Source organism: Melospiza melodia, chromosome Z (assembly GCF_035770615.1).
Source record: "Melospiza melodia melodia isolate bMelMel2 chromosome Z, bMelMel2.pri, whole genome shotgun sequence".
Taxonomy (NCBI): domain Eukaryota; kingdom Metazoa; phylum Chordata; class Aves; order Passeriformes; family Passerellidae; genus Melospiza; species Melospiza melodia.
In genome coordinates, this window is record NC_086226.1 from 60893487 (window position 1) to 60910782 (window position 17296).

General features: G+C 37.3%; 1 protein-coding gene across 1 annotated transcript in view; it reads right to left on the reverse strand.

The window, feature by feature from the left end:
• SLC27A6 (solute carrier family 27 member 6) overlaps positions 1-13694 on the reverse strand; it is a 40751-nt gene extending 27057 nt beyond the window's left edge. The window contains exons 1-4 of the mRNA XM_063181326.1: positions 13004-13694; positions 4909-5115; positions 2668-2826; positions 1495-1619 (exon numbers count right to left, since the gene is read on the reverse strand). Coding sequence (XP_063037396.1) covers positions 1495-1619; positions 2668-2826; positions 4909-5115; positions 13004-13517 — 1005 coding nt within the window. The 5' untranslated portion in view covers positions 13518-13694. The remainder of the gene's footprint in view (positions 1-1494; positions 1620-2667; positions 2827-4908; positions 5116-13003) is intronic.
• Between the last annotated feature and the right edge of the window lie 3602 nt (positions 13695-17296).

Consider the following 17296-nt stretch of genomic DNA (forward strand, 5'->3'; position numbering starts at 1 on the left):
TTGTTTCACAAATTAAGTATATTAATCTATAATTTGTGCTTTAACATAAAAAAGGAGTGTGAAAAGAAGTCATGTTCTTCCTGTACAGTAAGAGAATAGAAAAAGGGAATAATTAATATCTCAGACTGCAAACACAGCAGAAGTTACGAAGTTTTGGTGAGAAGGGAAATGATGTTATGGCAATCAAGTTAGCCTACAATGGAGGAAAAAACCCCACAATTTATAAAAACTATGCCTCCACAATGCCTTGACTTTTTCTTATGATTTATAACTTGATTTTTTGTTATCGACTAACTTTTTGTTTATTTTACTAGAAAGTTAAAATCCCCCAAACAAATAAAAATCAAAACCAAACAAAATCCCAAGACATACCCCCCACAAAAAAACCCCACAACAACAAAAAAACCGCACAAAAAACAATCAGAGAAGGTATCAGTATTCTGGTTTCTCATCAGCACCAGAGGTCTTCACCAGGCCATCATCCATGCTCCCTTTAATTCAAGAACTTCTACTTTACTGGGGTACACATGGATAGAGCAGTTGGATCCATAAGCCACAACTACATTGCTTAAATATACTTTTGAAAATTTTCCTCAGGGAAAAGTAATCCAATGACCTTTTCCATTCTTTGGTTAGCAACTCCAATATTAATGCAAATTATTATTCTGTTGGAAAACAAGACTGATTTGCATTCCCTTATTTTAGAATACTGCTTAAGGATGATGTTAATAATTTTCAAATTAAATACTTTGAGTTTCTGGTACCTTTTCCTAAGAGATGAGTCATTTTAATAAGATTCACTGAAAAGGAAATAAACCACTGATTATTTTTGTGAAATAACAAAATAAAATTATGATAGCGGCAAAGGGAGGCTTTTCAAAGCGATAACAGTTGCACTGCATCCAACTTCTGTATATTTTTACAAAATTCTTTCTGTTCTGCTAAATACTTGTTGTCTAGAATAGTTCTATAATTGGATAAAAAAGCAAATTGTTCACTTTGAAGAAACAGCTGCTAACCTAGACCAAGCCCCTTCTAAGTTTAAAAATATTATTTAGATGGTCTCAGAATATGCACATTTCGCAAAACAAAACAGTGCTAAAACATAGTGTACAAAATATGAGACCTCTGAGACCTCTGACACACACAGGTGCCAAGAAAAGAGTTCTGAAAATTTAGAAAAGGCATTGGAAAGTACTCCTGGTTGTTTGAACTTACCTTGCAAAATTCCACGAAACAGTACTTTATCACAGATGATACTGAATCAGTTTTTATTGTCAAAATTGTTCCTTATAATACTTTTAGCATATCTTCATGATTCAAGCCATTATTTTTATTTAAGCATCTACATATCACCGCATATTTGCAGAACCTCACATAAAAGGAAGGGCAGAAGTACATGCCTAATACAGTTTAATTTCCCTTTTACCATATCCACTTGAAGAAAAATAAATGTACTGACCGACAAATAGGCATCACTTTGATTCCACTTACCACTGGCTGATTGCAAAGGTAACGGCAGAGTTCTCCAATGTACTGGATGACAGTCACGTTGTACTTTCTGCAGTCATTCCAAAACTGACTAGCTGAGAACTTCTTTTTTAACACACAGGTTGCACCTTTATGGAAACAGTAGGGAAAATGAAATTAGGCAATTGCTCCATGTGGCAGCTTAGCTATAAGACAGATCATCTGAGGAACTAAAACAGCCTTGCTCAGAGAACTAGGCAGTATTTAAGCTGTTTTATTTGAAGATATGTGTTCAAACCTGGCAGGCAAAGAAGGCAGAGGAAATCAGCCTCCTGGCTGAGACAGCAATGTCTCAGAATAGATCAGAGCTTAAAAACAAGTCAGCTTCTCTTCTTACAACACTGTTGGTGTTGTAACATATTTTAAGAGTTTAACATGAACTCTTGTGTTCAAGCGTTTCAAGCTGAAAAATCCAAAAGATTCAGGCTGATTAGTAAATCAAGTGAGTATCACTGAAGCCTTATTTCTCAAGAAAGTATTCATTAATGCTGATTCATAACTGTATTATTAACCCATAATAAAATGATTTTTCCCTTGCTCTGACTTGAACTTGACCCATAAGGAAACAAAGTATTTGCCATGGAGTTCGAAATAAATCTTTTAGAAAAGAGCCATTGAGGACACCTACATTGTCTCAGTAATACATCTGATTTTTTGCCAGTGTTAAAACACAAAAGTACACAAATCAAATGGATAAAAAGTTAAGGGATTTAAAAATACATGAAAAAGCTTGCACAGTCAGTAGTAGTCAATGTATTTGTCAATATTTTAAGTTCACCAAATACATTTTAATTCTATTCTACTGTACAATGCTTAGTCGTACATACACTAATGCACCATACACACTGCCAAAATACTGTATATGTCCTTAGCCTCCTTTTGACCTAAATATGAAGAACTCAAAACATTTGTGATGCAAATTATGACAACTAATTCTTCACCACAAAGAGAGCTTGTAGAGATCACTTGTTAGTACAAAACATCCCCTCTCCCCAAAATACACAGTTATTCCAAAAAAGACTACTCACTGAATTTGAGCAAAGCATTAGCTTCCCTAGGGCTAGTGAACCTAAGCATGTTTTAGACATTTTTATAATAATTCATTCTCTATTAACAACAAAAGCAAACAAGCCTTACCCAGCTGAATGCATCCACCAATGCCAAGAAGAGAAGCTGCACTGTGATAAAGGGGCAGAGTAATATAAATGATGTCTTCTGAAGTAGCACCAAAAGCCCACAGTCCAGCAGCTCCTTTAAGAACCTGTAAATGACTAATGACTGCTGCCTTTGGAAGACCTGTAATAAAATCAAAATAATGCACTAAAGCATTTCTTAAAGGGAATCTGTATGAAGTCTCTAAAATCACAAGAGAGTCAATTTTTACTTCTGTAATCAAACTGTCAACCATCTTTTTAGACGACCTAAATAGACAACTGTCTGTTTAATACAATATTGCATGTTTATATAAAGATTAACCAGTTTGTAACCTCATCTCTTTGCTATTGTCACAGTCATTCAAATAAGTGGAGAAATGAAGAAACTCACTGGTTTGCTGCTAGCAAATTATAGAAAGCAAGAAGGGACAAAAAATGTACTGTAGATATGGACCTCTTTTAACATAAAGAGGCATCACACCAGATCTTGTTCAGGCAAGAGTCATAGTGATAGTAAGGCAAATAAGAAAGGTACGGGATCTTCATGGAATAGGTCACACAATGGGTGCTTATCTAAGAATCATACATCTTCCTATTTGTTTTAGAACTCTACGAAGCCTATGACAAATTAACAAAAAAGAAAGAAATTTGTGAGAAGACCACATCAGTTAGGTTCTTCTGAAAGAGTTTGCTCAAGTTCAGCACAGCACTTGTCTTCAGCAACATGCAGACTCTCAGGCAAGGGCTTCTTGTGCTACTACCCTTCACCTATTAATCTGAGTAGGGGATGTGATCTTGCATAATATATGTGTTCTTAAACACACACACAAATTTCAGGCTGAGTTAGGCTGATGATGAACGGTGAGAACAGTTCAATACTTTAAAAAATATAATGATTCACAATGTTTTCTCACCTATTCTGCAAAGCTATGGTTCATTTGAAGACTTAGCTAGAGCTGGAAGTATAATATGTGGAGAGCTGATAGCTATTCCACTTTTCTACACTTAAGTGAAAAGGAAATACGCCTAGGTTGCCAATAAATTGCTTATAGTAAAAAGTTTTCTACAGTCTTGAGTTTTTACTTCTGCCTTTACAGACAGATTACTACAGACTGTGCAAAACACTCCTTTCTTTTAACTAAGATTATCAGTCAAAACATGTGAAAATGTTCAGTAACTCAGAATTAGTTATTCCATACTCTTCAGACTACACAAACCTTATGATATTAGTTACATAGTACATAATAGAAATTCAAGGTAAATTCTTGTATTTCATACAAAGTTTCAGAAATATTTCAAATTCTACATAACTGAAACTTGAGACTTCACACAGATACTCTGATTCTAATTGTAAGAACAAAATCATCTCATCTGGATAATTCTGTAATTTCTTTTAAGCTAATTTAACTCCCAACTCTTAACAAGCAAGCTTAAGCATATTTCTATTAGTAGAATTTCAAATAAAACCTCGTCTCTTGACAATATTTATAACTTCCTAACTTATTGGAGACTGATGTTCTTATCTCCTAATTTTTCCTGAGAACCTGAAGCAAATAAATTAAATTATTATTTGTATGAAGGAACAAAGCCTCAAACCACATAAGTATTTTCAATCTTCATGTGGCTAAAACTGTTGCATTCAATTGAATGAGAATGCCAATCCACTCAGCTTAAAAACAATGCTGCCTTTCATGTCAGTGATCAGGTTTTTTTAAGTATTAGCTTCTTAGCTGCTGGAGCACAATTCAGACATCTGTTTCTAAACTAAAAGGCTAGTAACTTAATCCTATTTTCTGTCTCTACAGTGACCTGCATAAAAAACGACTTAATGTAAGAAAAACAAATGTCTATTTGTGTGTTTCAAGATTATTTTTTAAAGTTCTAGGTAAAAATCTTAATAACTTTAGTTAGGGAGTGTTATGTGGTCACAAAATACTATCTATTATGATTGTAAACTGACCAAAAAAGCAATGTTTTATAAACACCTGAGCTGTGAAGTAATAAGAGGTAAAGCCTTTCATTGTATTTGTACAATGTGGCAGGAAAAAAATAAAGAAGAGAAACCCATAAACCACTGAAGAGAAACCCAATATGAGCAGTTTTCTATAGTAATGCTTCTAGATGAGAAACATGACATTTTGCTATTGAGATACCAGAGTTTCAGAAAAATCAAGTTTCTAGATGTAAGCTGAAGGAAAACATGGACTCTTTAGAAGATCTGTACCTGTTGTTCCCGAAGTAAATATATATAACACAGCTGACTTGAGAGTGTTGGCAGAGCATCGATTAACTGGAACAGGGTCTTCAGATGCGGCTTCTATTTTGTCCAAAAGGGTATGCACATTTGGAAACGTGGAGTCCTTGGCCATTATCCAAACACTAACATCTTTTTGAAGTTTAGGAAGAATTTCTTCCAACGTTCCAAGCAAATCTTAAAAATTAACATGAAATTATGTTAATTCCATTATGCCTTCATAAACCTAGATAATAAAGTATTTTTTCTCTTAAAGTTTTACTTTTTATAATAGAAAAAGAAATGCAAGTCACCTCCATGGATATAGATTCAATAAAATAACAATGAACTAGAATGAAAATCCACTGAAAACAAGATATAATATGCTAAAAATACCGCTGATCCCATCCCATAGTAGAATGGTCAACTAGCTGTCAAGGCAAACTTGTGAGCCTTGATTATTTGCTCCTATTGTCCACATGATTTTAGGTAACACTTAGTCATTGTTAAGACTAGAATGAAATGTGGTTAAGTTTCAACTTCAAATAAATCTTGAAGAAATTCATTGAGGCAGATATATGCATAACTGATAATTACAGTACAGGTTTCCTTGGATGCCCTCAACAGCAATCTCCTTTTGAGAACTAATTTTTTTTTCAAAAGCACAGAAGTGAGTAATTTAAAAAGAAACAGCAGTTTAACTAAGTTCTATTCTGTTGGCTTATCAGGAAAGAAACAATGAGAGCAGTTCCCAGAGTAAATAAAAAAGAAAATATATAGAAGATATAATCCTTAAATAACCTATTTGGTATTTATATTTTGAAGCATTTTTACAATGTCACTTTCTCAGAATACTGCACAGTCATTAAAATACTAATCCAGGAAACATACCAAGAACAGGAACAATACTGTTTCCAGTAGAACTCATTTATACCTTAGGGCTTTGATACATCTCAGTCTAAGTAATTAATCTTACAAATAAACCTATGGATATAAATTTATTTTATTATCTCAGTTCTTATAATAAATAAAGTTGAATAAACTTTGAATAAACAAAGTTGACATGACTCACCCAGAACCTCACAATGAGGCATTGCCAGAGCCAGCATTTGAAATCCTGATGTCAACTCCAAACTCCAAATTTATGCATATGGTATTTATATTTATTATTTCACAAATAATAAATATGGATACCATATGCATAAATTTTATGCCAAAACAACTGAAGATTTTTAATCTTTTAGAAAGCTGCTTTAATAATGATAGACTGATGTAGTTATTTTAATTAATAACACACAATTGCTATTACAGATATACTGCCTACTATCATTAACTAAACGTGTTTAACAAACCTAAAGCCTACAGAGTACAAATTTTATATATTTTATGAACATTTAGCAAATAGATTTGACTTAGTGTAACATTAAAAATTTTGTTTTCTAACTTCCTAGTACTGCAGAATGATTTCAAGAAGAAATCACCCAAATAACTTTAAATCTGAAAGATGCTGTTTGAATCACTGGAGTACAGTCCCACTTTAGACAGCAACAGAGTGAAAAAAATTGAACAAAAAATAATATCAAGAACAGTAGTATTAACTGCAGGAAACCTGATGCCATGATTGTCAAGGTTCTTTGGCATGTTAATTCTGTCTAGCTGTGGTATTATGGAATTATGGCATATTTTTGAGCAATAAGTAGAAAAATACAACTGTACTACTTCTAACACATATTAATCAATGAAGTGTGATGGAATAACTATGTACATATTACCATCTCATACTGACTTTGTCTTCCTATTATGAATATATGTCTCTCAAATATACTAAGGAGAGCTTGTGTAGAACCTAGCAAAAGAAACAGAGGTGTTGGAAGTAGCTGGTGTTCTATTTCTGTTCTCAAAAGTAGAGAATATAGATTCTCCACCATTCTTTATTAATGCACTAGCTTCACCTACAATGTAAATCTGTCAAAAAGAAGAGGATTTCCCTCTTCTTTTTCTTTTTTCCCCCTTTTTGTGCAGCAAAGGAATAAAGATAGGAACTATTAATTTCAACCCTGCAGACGCACTCATTTAAGATTCAAAAATGACATGAGGACACAGTTCCCTTTTGGTAGACTGAAACATATCTACCCAAAACAGTTAAGATTAATCATCATATTAAACATACACACTTGTAATTTTTTCTCCAAACACTCACTCTTAAAACCAGTGGCTCTGGAGCTTTTTACTGCTATTGAACAATTAAATGATTACACAGCATAATTTTTCTTCTGTGCTCAGGAATCTAGTACTTGGAACAATACATGAACAGCTTGTAATTAAAAGTTATCGTGAAACAAACTTCTCAGTAGATAGCACAGAACAGAATAAACAATAAATTATTTCTTAAATAAAAAAAGGTAAGCTAACACAGCTGTATTTAAAGTGTCAGAAACTGAAAGTTACTTCTGGAACACACATGAGATGGGATGTTTGGAGATGACTCTCAGTTGTAACAACATATTCCCATAGAATAGTTCTAATGATCGTCAATTAACATTTTCTTCCCCAAACAGAAAACTTCTGTGCCAGACATTGTGTAGGGCTGTCTAGTCTTTACATATCATCTTTTCCACCTGTCAGGAAGACACAGCCCTGTTGGAAGAGCTATAATTTGTATATTTCTAGAGGCACCTTGTATGTGCACCTCATACAGAAAAGCAATTACAGTAAAGCAATTCTGCTATTTAAACTTGGGAGTTTTACCCAAATAATACTTACTTACTCTTTACACTACAAAAGTATATTCAGATTTTGGGTTACTTGTTTTGGGAGAAATATCTGCTCATACAAAATTTGGCAAGTTCCATCTGTGCTGTTTACACGGCTTGTATACAAATGTTTGCCATTTGCTAGTTATTTGGCTCCTACTGGGAAAAAATATCTGGAATTTATCAGGATGGATATGTTTTTTTGCTTTTATTTGCTTTTTTTCTTGTCTTACTTTTAAAGCACCATTCAGTAAAAGTTTGTGAAACTGTTACTTTATATTCACATGAATACATAACTCAGTTACATCTTTTGAGAAAGCAAGGAAAATATGTTTTGAACTACTGTCCCAGGCTTCCCATTGCACAAAGGTTTTTATGTTATTTTCTAGCAGAGAGATCATGCAGGCTGTTGGCAAGGACACAGTCCCACGCTGATGAAAGGAATACATTAGATTATGAGATCAGTTTGTACTGAACAGAAAGTTACTCAGAAAGAAAACTCCAAGAAATGGTTCTTACATAACTTTGATGTGTACCCTGGCTGATATGTTCAGGAAGTTATATCAAGTCCGGACTCTTCCCCACACTGTCTGGCCTCAGAAAGTAATTGTTACTTGTACTTGATTCCCCAAGTGACTCAGCATGGCTTCTCACAAAGTAATAATAGCAGAAAAGTCAGATGTAGCTCAGGATCAGTGCTGGTGTCTTGAAGTGCCACTGAAGGCAGTAAGAATAACAAAATAGAAACCACCTTGCAAATCACAGTCAGCTCTTTTTTACCCCCAAAGACCATCAGGGGCAAGACACAGAGTAGAGTAAGAGCAAGTCATCATAGAGATATGGTGTCTAACAGAGCAGGTGTCTTCCACAGTCCTCTTCTAAATGTTTAGGTCTAAATAGCTTTTTATTCTAAATGGAAAAGAAAAGGTTGTTTCCATACAATCCATTCTTTTATTTCATTCAGTCACTAACATGACAGATGAGACTTCTAGTTGTATGTAACATCAACTGACTTTAATTTTCAAATTCAAAAAATACTTTGCTTACTGTCTTTCTCCAGGATTTAGACATGCTTCTGTCAAGCTCAGAATACACCCAGCAGCAGCAGCAGAAAGCACTGCTAGTGCCTCAAGAGTAAAAACTTCTGGCCAGAAAAATGCAATACAGCTGAGAGACAAACCTCTGTACAGAACTGCAAAATCACAAGACGGCTGTGAATAGAAGGAGCCTCTGGAGGTCAACTCGGTCTGATCTCCCTGCTCAAGCAGAGCCACGTAGAGCACACTGCCCACACGTGTCCATGCAGCATGTACACTCCTTTAATAGCCTCTGTTATCAGGACTGATGTAAATCAATCTCATGGAGTTTAGAAAGCAATCCTTAACAGCTGAATCCTTGCATCAGAAGTCATGATGGCAATCTGGGATGTCCTACTCTGGGCTGAATTCTTCCCAGTAGGAATAGATTAGAGATGCCCTGGCAAATAAATTCCATTTGTGCATTTCTCGTGGTTCACTGAACGGTATGTGTTGTTTAGTACTATTGCTGATGTAGATACTGCTATAGATACAATGATAGAACAGATGCAATGTAATCCCTTCTTCAAGCAAGTCTTCGATCAATAGAAATATGCACCAAAAAGGACATAACACCTTAAAAGATGTCTTCATTTTAAGCAGCGCCTCCTCTGTTTAACCAGAAGCTTATTTAAACAACTAAGGGGGGCATAGTCTGGTAACCTGTAGTAAGAATGAACAGCTTTAGAGAGAGAAGAACATAGTTTCTTTCTTTCTCTTTTACAAGTTCCTCATTGACATAAAAGTTAGTTAACTACTGTTTTATTAAAAATGCAGTTTGAAACTCTAGCTTTTGAACCTCTTTCAAGAAACATTCCCCTAAATGGGAGTGGCAGGAGAAAATGTTTCTGGGAATGGAAGTGTGAAAAGGTTAAGCAACAAATTAAAGCAAGAGCTAAATATTCTGGGAACAAAGACAAATGAGAGAAGTTAAAGTAAAAAAACTCTGTCTCTCTGACACAAAGGCAAATGGAAGGAATAGAAAGACTAAATATTGTCAAATAATAGAAACCATATTTGCCTTTTAGCCAGAGCCTGGACAAGAAGACAAAAAAATTTACTTGATTGCACTAAATTAATTAAAAGACCATCAGTGTCATAGGAAAAAACCCCACACTTTAGAGATAGCCATTTCATATAGAAAACCAACAAGAGAAAGAAATCCTGAAGTTTTTATAACATATCTGGGGCTTTTTATAACATATCTGAATAAAACATTCAGTTGCTGAGTTCATAGAATACATTAAGACAAAATCAAATCCACAAAACTTAAACACTACTGAAACACTCTGAACTAAAGTTAGAAAAAGCAATCCAAGTATGACAGAATTGTCAGATCAGAAGAAAGTCTGATTCCAAGTGCTGAAGCAAAGACAATACTAATTGGATGGGCTTACCAAACCACAATGCCTGACAAATATGCAGGCACACACACAACAAAAGTTAGGAGTAAAAAAAGGCATATGAGAGTGCTCTTACAAGAGGCAACATGAAAAATGGAACAAGGTATGGAAGACAATGCAACCATAAATAATATCAAACCTAATTGTATGGAGGTATCACATTTGTAAGAAATAAAAGAATTTTTGAAAATGAGGTACAAAAAATATTCAAGATGCAATCATCTCACACAAAAGGAGGCTACATCAACAGTCTGAGCAGGGAAGATTTTGCCATAAATCATCATCAGTGAGAATTGTTTCAGGCAGCAGCTGAAGGTTCCCTTCAGCATAAATGAAACCTTAATATTAACTAGATATACAGTAAGATATATCAGTAGAACCTGTACATAGGCTCCTGTTTTAATGTGCTGTTACAGACAAGAATTTCAAGAGCAAATTTGGTCTTGATGAACACATGGAGTAAAATTGTTAAGGGGATAATTTCTCCTGTGCTGCAGTCCATGAATAAGACCAAAGGTCATCCAAAACACTGAAGATATAGTTTCTAACCATTGCAAGAAGTAGAATTGCTAAGTTAACCTGCATTTCTTTGTGGAGGGTAAAAAACCTACATAGTTTTAAAAGAATTTCACTATCCAGAAATACTGCCATTACATACTATTCTCTGATTTTAAAAAAACAGAAACAGTCTCAATTGCCAGACATGATGCCTGTCTATGGCAATGACAAATATTAGACCACAAGTGGATCGGTTGTAGTGTAAATGCTTCGTAAAAAAAATACATACCACGTTCAAACTATCCACAGTTCTGTGAAAATGGTGCCACAAGAGGAAAAGGAACAACTCTTGTTTATTGATGAGGAAGAATCCCTTGATAGTCACAATAACACTGAACAAAAAGATGTTTAATAGATTTCTAAGAATTATGTAGCTGACTGTGTAATCCCACTGTTAAACATTGCTCTGAAATTTTTATGAACATCAGGGGGAAATTATTATCTATAACAATTAGGTTCAATATGTTTCTTTCAAGAGTGGTATGAGTTAGGCCTCACAGCCACTGGTCTGTGTGTACACTTTCAATTGCCAAACCTGGACTCCTTTGGAGAGGCTACTGTATTATATGGTCAATAGCTGAGGACGCAGCAACTTTAACTTCTTTCACAGATAAAAACAAAAAAGAGCCTCTAAGTCCTGAAGGCTCATGGGACCAGCAGACTTACAGCAGAAACTAAAAGCCATTAATAAAGTAAGAAGTCCAAAATGTAAAATACCAGCTGAGAGACTAATTTGTTGGTATTTGTGTTGTATCAGCTGTCTGCACACAGCTCTTCCCTTGTGAGCAGAGGCAGAATCCCAGAAGAACATAGTTCAACACAGTTGCTCTCACTATCAGCTGCTGGTAGCAAATTAAGACCCGAGAAACACAGTTCCCAGCGCTGCTCTGCAAATGCGTTTTTCGTCCATTAGTTACCTCTAACTTAAATAAAAACCTCTCTCAGATGCAAGCTCTGATACGAAGTTTCTCCCTTTCCACAGTCAACGAGCAGAAAGTTCCTGAACATTAATTCCCTTCCTCAATCCATACACTCAAAAGTACATATTCATAAGAAGAAACTAAACAAGATTTTTTTTAATTAAGAAAGCAAAATGAAAAGCTGTCAGTTCAGAACTCTTGTTATCATGTATGTGGATTATATTTAAATTGGTTTTGTTTTCATTGGCTTGTTCTAATTACCAAACATCTTAAACTAGGAAACCATATAGAATCAGAATGAGAAGATTTATAATTTAAGAATATGCAAGAGAAAAATTTTTGAAAACACAGCTTTATAGCAGTAGATATCAGATGGAAGAAAATTCTATCATTTAGGTGTCATGGGTGTAAAACCCCACAACTTGTGTAACAGTATTACAGCAAGAAGGTGTGCAACAGAAAAAAGGCAAAGGAGACTTGAAACAACACTTTTAAAGAGAAGGGACAATATGAGACAAATAATATGCAATATTTAGTTATATTTTCTTCCAATCAAGTGTCAAGCTTCTGTGTGGTCTTTGAGCCTTGAAGGTTCACTTTCACTTCATCATAATGAGTTTTGGCAAGTTAATGTTTTGGATCTGTCTTCAGTTTATACAATTAACCCCAATTTGAACATACAATGAGCAGGATGCCTACAACAAGATTTTAAATTCTTTTGAAGTATTTAATAAAAATGTAATACTCCAGAAAGTTGCACCACACACACTACCTATTCAAACACAGCAATTTCTTTGACAATCCAACACCAATAGTAAGTTTGTTATTATGAATCAACCTCCCATGTACTCTATTTCCAAAATTTTATTCTTGTAAAACTGTCGTACCTCTGCAAACAATTGAACAGCAGAGGCTGTACAGTCCAAGTTTAGACCTTCCAGTTTTGCAGTGTGTTTGATCAGTAGACAGATGGTCAGGTAGTACAAGAGAATAAAGTACATTACTTAAGTAAGATTAAATTTGACTGTTTGAGAAGTAATGGGAAATTATTCTTAATGGGTAATTTTAATGCTTTCAGAGACACTTTTGCTGACACAACTAAACACTCAGAACAGGCTGTACTCAGATGTGGAAAACTCTCCTGTAATACACATTATTTAATAAAAAGTTAAATGGATGTTCACAAAGCAGAGATATAATTGATTCTGCCAGAGAGGCTGAAGCTTTATAACATTTTGAAGCCTTCTCCAGCTCCGTATTTCTTTCATTCTGTGAACATTTCTAAATCAGGTTTCCAACAAACAATCTGGAGGGCCAGGTATGTGGGAGACGTGACATTAAAAGCTTTGGATGCAGGAATGAGGAGTATACCCTACCTGCTCCCACAACCAGTAGCTTGGGCTCACAGCTACTGACACAGTGCAGGAGAGATCTGAAGCGGACATTGAAGTTGAGGAACGCCACCACGCAGCCCAACTTGGCCAGTCCAAACCACACGTGGATGAAGTCTGGCTCGTTCCCCATCAGCAAGGCCACCGTGTCCCCCTCCTTCAGAGCCTCGTGCTGCAGGAAGACCTGTGCTATCCTGTTACTCCTCCGGTCCACATCTCTGTAGGTGTGAACTGTCCCTTCGTAGATGAGGAACGGTTTGTGGGGCTGCTTCTCCGCCAGCTTCACAAACTTGTCCAGGACAGTGACAACCCTCCCCTGCAGCCGGTACATCTCCATTCTCGCCCCATAGGTCACCACTTTGAGCAGGTATCTCAGGTCGGCCCAGAAGTAGGGGAAGAGGAGTTTCTGGATGAAGTGCAAGGAAAGAATCCCGACAGCAGCCCCCGGTACCCAGGAGGGCGGCACTGGGAGCGGGTAAAGGTCGTCCCAGCCACGCATCTCTCCGCAGCCGGGCCGCCGGGCACACGGCCCGGCAGGGCGCAGAGGCGAAGGCCGGCACGGGCTGAGGCTCTTCCCGCCCTCACCTCGTCCACAGCGGGAAGCCCGGGCCAACACCGCTCAGGAGCAAGGGAGACAGGGAGCTCCGACGGCACGGCACGGCACGGCACGGCCGGAGCCCCCGCCCGCCTCAGCCTCGCCGCACCTGCGGGACGGCCCGGCGGGAGCGAGGCGGGAGTGCCTGCGCTGCCCGCGCACGGCTGAGGCCGGACACCTTCTCCCCACTCGGCCCTGGGACTCACGCACAGCACCGGGCTGCTGCTGCCGCTGCTGCTGCTGCCGCTGCTGCTGCTGCTGCTGCTGCTGCTGCCGGCGAGGCGGCGGCGGCCTCTCCCTGAGCCGGTTGCATAAGGCGCGATCTCCCGCTCACGCCCGCCGGCGGCCGCAGCCCGGGGCTGGCTCTCGGGGAAGGCGGCGGCGCAGGAAGCCTCGCCCCGGGCCGAGGCGGCGGCTGAGCGAGCTGCGGGCGCGGTCCCGGTCCCGGGGAGGGCGGAGGGCGGCGCTGGGGGCAGGTGGCTCCCGCCGGCCGCTCCCGCCCCGCCCCACGGAGCGCGGACCCGCCGGTCCCCGAGCCCGGCCCGCCCTCAGGCCTGGACCCCCGGAGCGGAGGGCCGCGGGCACCTCGAGAGTTGAGCGACGTTCCCAACTCTCTGGTTTTTTCTCTTTCATCACTAAGATCGAGGTGTGATTAGATTAAGAATGTACAGGCACAGGTCTGTTATATGAACGCTGACTGCACATGCATTGAAAACAAATCCAAGCAAATTAAATAGTGCAAAACTAGATTAAGAGTAGATTTCACGCCTCTTTAACGGCGATACTGTCAGCAGCCTGAGAGATTTTTATTGATACGGTAGTGCTCCTTACTTGCAAAGTTCAGTGGATGTCAATGTTCTGTCCCAGCTAGGTGTAAATTTACAGGAAGAAAGAAATATTTAGGTTTTCAGCTGATTTCAGAATCACTTCTTCCAGAAGAACATTCTGTGAGAATACAGAGGTCTAGCTTAATTTTCTTAAACGGAGATAACTTAAAGGGCCAGTATTTAAAATTCCTTTGAAGTAACTAATAAGCAGATTAAATGTTGCATTAACTTGTGCTTAACATTCAAAAACTTACAGTAGTTATTTGACTGACTGGAGTTGGGCTGTTGTTAACTGCTACAGAAATGTGCACAAATAATGAATAAAGGGAAAGGCCGTGACTCGTAAGGAAGATGCATACTTACATATTGATTTGAAGGAAGATAGAGGTTGACAGATACTCTTGTTTGCAAAGATTGCTTTGAAGAAGGCAGAAAGAAAGCAGGAGGCTCAGCAGTTCAGGTCAATGAAAAGCTCTTGGCATATGGATGAGAATGAAAGGAAAAGCAATAGGTAATTGATAGAGCACAAAAATAAAATATATACAGAATGGGCTGTGGAAAGAGAGATGTATTTTAAATATACTGTGCTGCGAGCTAAAAATCAGCCAGGCAACATTGTATTTACTAAAGTGACTAATGATTAGTATCTCACCACATGTCACATGAACAGAGAGGAAGAATTTTTTATCTTAGATGTTATCAGTGCTGCTATTCCTCAAGAACTGAAATGATTAGCAAGACTGTCGCAGACATCTTTTCACTAAAAATCCTTTCTTGGGATTTTTTCCCTTCTGAGGAGATGAGACCTCAGAAACAAAATGTAAACAATGGTTACCTGCTGCTGTGGAATGCAACAGGCAGATCCATGATTGGTCTCCTGTAGATGTTTGAATTTAGTGACCAGTCACGGCAGAGCCGGGTGTTGCACTCTGTCCGAGCCAGCTGCCTTTGTTATTCATTCTTTTCTATTCTATTCTTAGCTAGTCTTCTGAGGAAACCTTTCCTTCTATTCTTTTTAGTATAGTTATAACGTAATATATATATCATAAAATTATAAATCAAGTCTTCTGAACATAGAGTCAACATTCTCGTCTCTCCCCTCATCCAAGAGCCCTTGTGACCACTGTCACACAAGACTTTAACATAAAGACTCTGGTATTCTGAAATACACAGTTTCAAAGCAAAATTGTATGTTTGTCTCCTCTGAATTGCCCCTTTTTCTGTTAATTCTACATAGAAATTATATCAATCCTCTTTACTCAGTATCCGAGTTTCTTGTAAACATAAGCAATAACTTCTTTCTTATACCCTTCTGAAGGGAGACAACTCTCAAATGCATAAATTTTCCATTAATTTTCTGGGGTGTTATAAAAATGGGTAAGACATGCCAAAAAATATCAATTGGCAATGGAAATGTCACATAACTCAGGCGAAGCCATGCTGGAATTGGATTCAAACCCTGCCTGTGCCCAGAATTCCTCTGGGATATTGGATTAATCTCTTACAATGTCCCCAAACTGCGTTATTTAGTCAAGCCACATGCCTAAACTTACACCTTAAGGCCCTCTAAGTCCCTCGGTTTGATGATTACACAAGCAACTACAGATTAAGACGCAAGGATCTGCAGTTTCTATTCCATGCTAAGTGAAATGGTAGCTGGTCCAGCACTAGGTGGGTTAAGAATTAGTTAAATTCACCTTCAATATTTTTGTTCGCTATAGTTTTGGTTCTTAGTCCAATGGAAATACATGCACATTTGTTTGGTAGTTTGTTTTTCTTTAAGTAAACAGCATAGAATTTTAGTGGCTCAAATTTTTTTTTTTTCTTCAAATCAGCAGTGAAGTAGTTTTTTATCTGGATGCAATTATCTGCATGCATGGGTTGTTGAATGTAACATATGAACAGTTAAGAGAACATGAGTTGCCATATGCATTGAATAAGTTATTGGAAAAAATAGTTGTCTGGGGAAAAAAGCATCTTATTATGAGAATAAAATTACTAACACAGCACGTACTTGCAAGTGGTACATCCATATTGTGAAGTAACCTTAAAACTATTCCAAAGGTTAACTCAAAAAAAGCCCCTAGAAAGTTCTCATATTTTAAGTGTAGTGATTTTTTTTTTCAGTAAATAAAACCCCAAAAGATACAGCAAGAAATTACCTGTTCTTCAGGTTCTTGTTAAATGTCATGAGCTGGAATCTAATTTACTTTTGACATTATGTAGGACACGTAAACTCGTGCCAGAGACAAACCACTGAGCCCTGAATTATTTAGTACACTGTAATTATTCTGCTCAATTTCGCTTCAACAGACAACATTTTGATGCCTGAGAGTATGCTATGACCCAATAGTGAAACATAAAGGCATGTCATTTTCTACTGGTGGAATTCATATGTGGAAGTATTTTTTAAATGTGGTTAGATAAAGCATTTCCCTGTACCAAAATCTCAGTGCTGCAAGAAAATACAGATTACAGAAATGCTTCTGTAGCATAAAAAACCTGTAGTTTTGATGTTACCATTTTGACACATTGTGCCTTCTAATATCCAGATAACACAATATAGTGTTGTACATACATTTTATTAACTCTGAACCCAGCTAATACCCCATGGGAATTTGCTTGGGCTATTTTAGTGACATAAGTATCAATTTAGGGGGCAGGGGAGAAGCTATTTTAAATAAGATTTTTTTTTTATGTATGAAGTTTTTGGGTCCTCTCGGGGGAAATAATAGCATAAATTCTGAAGTGTCAGCTATTTTCTAGTTTCTTACTAAATTTTAAAGTAGTGAATTTTTTTCATTTGAAATAGAAGATTTGAAATCTCCAATAGAAAGAGATTAAATAGAAATTCCT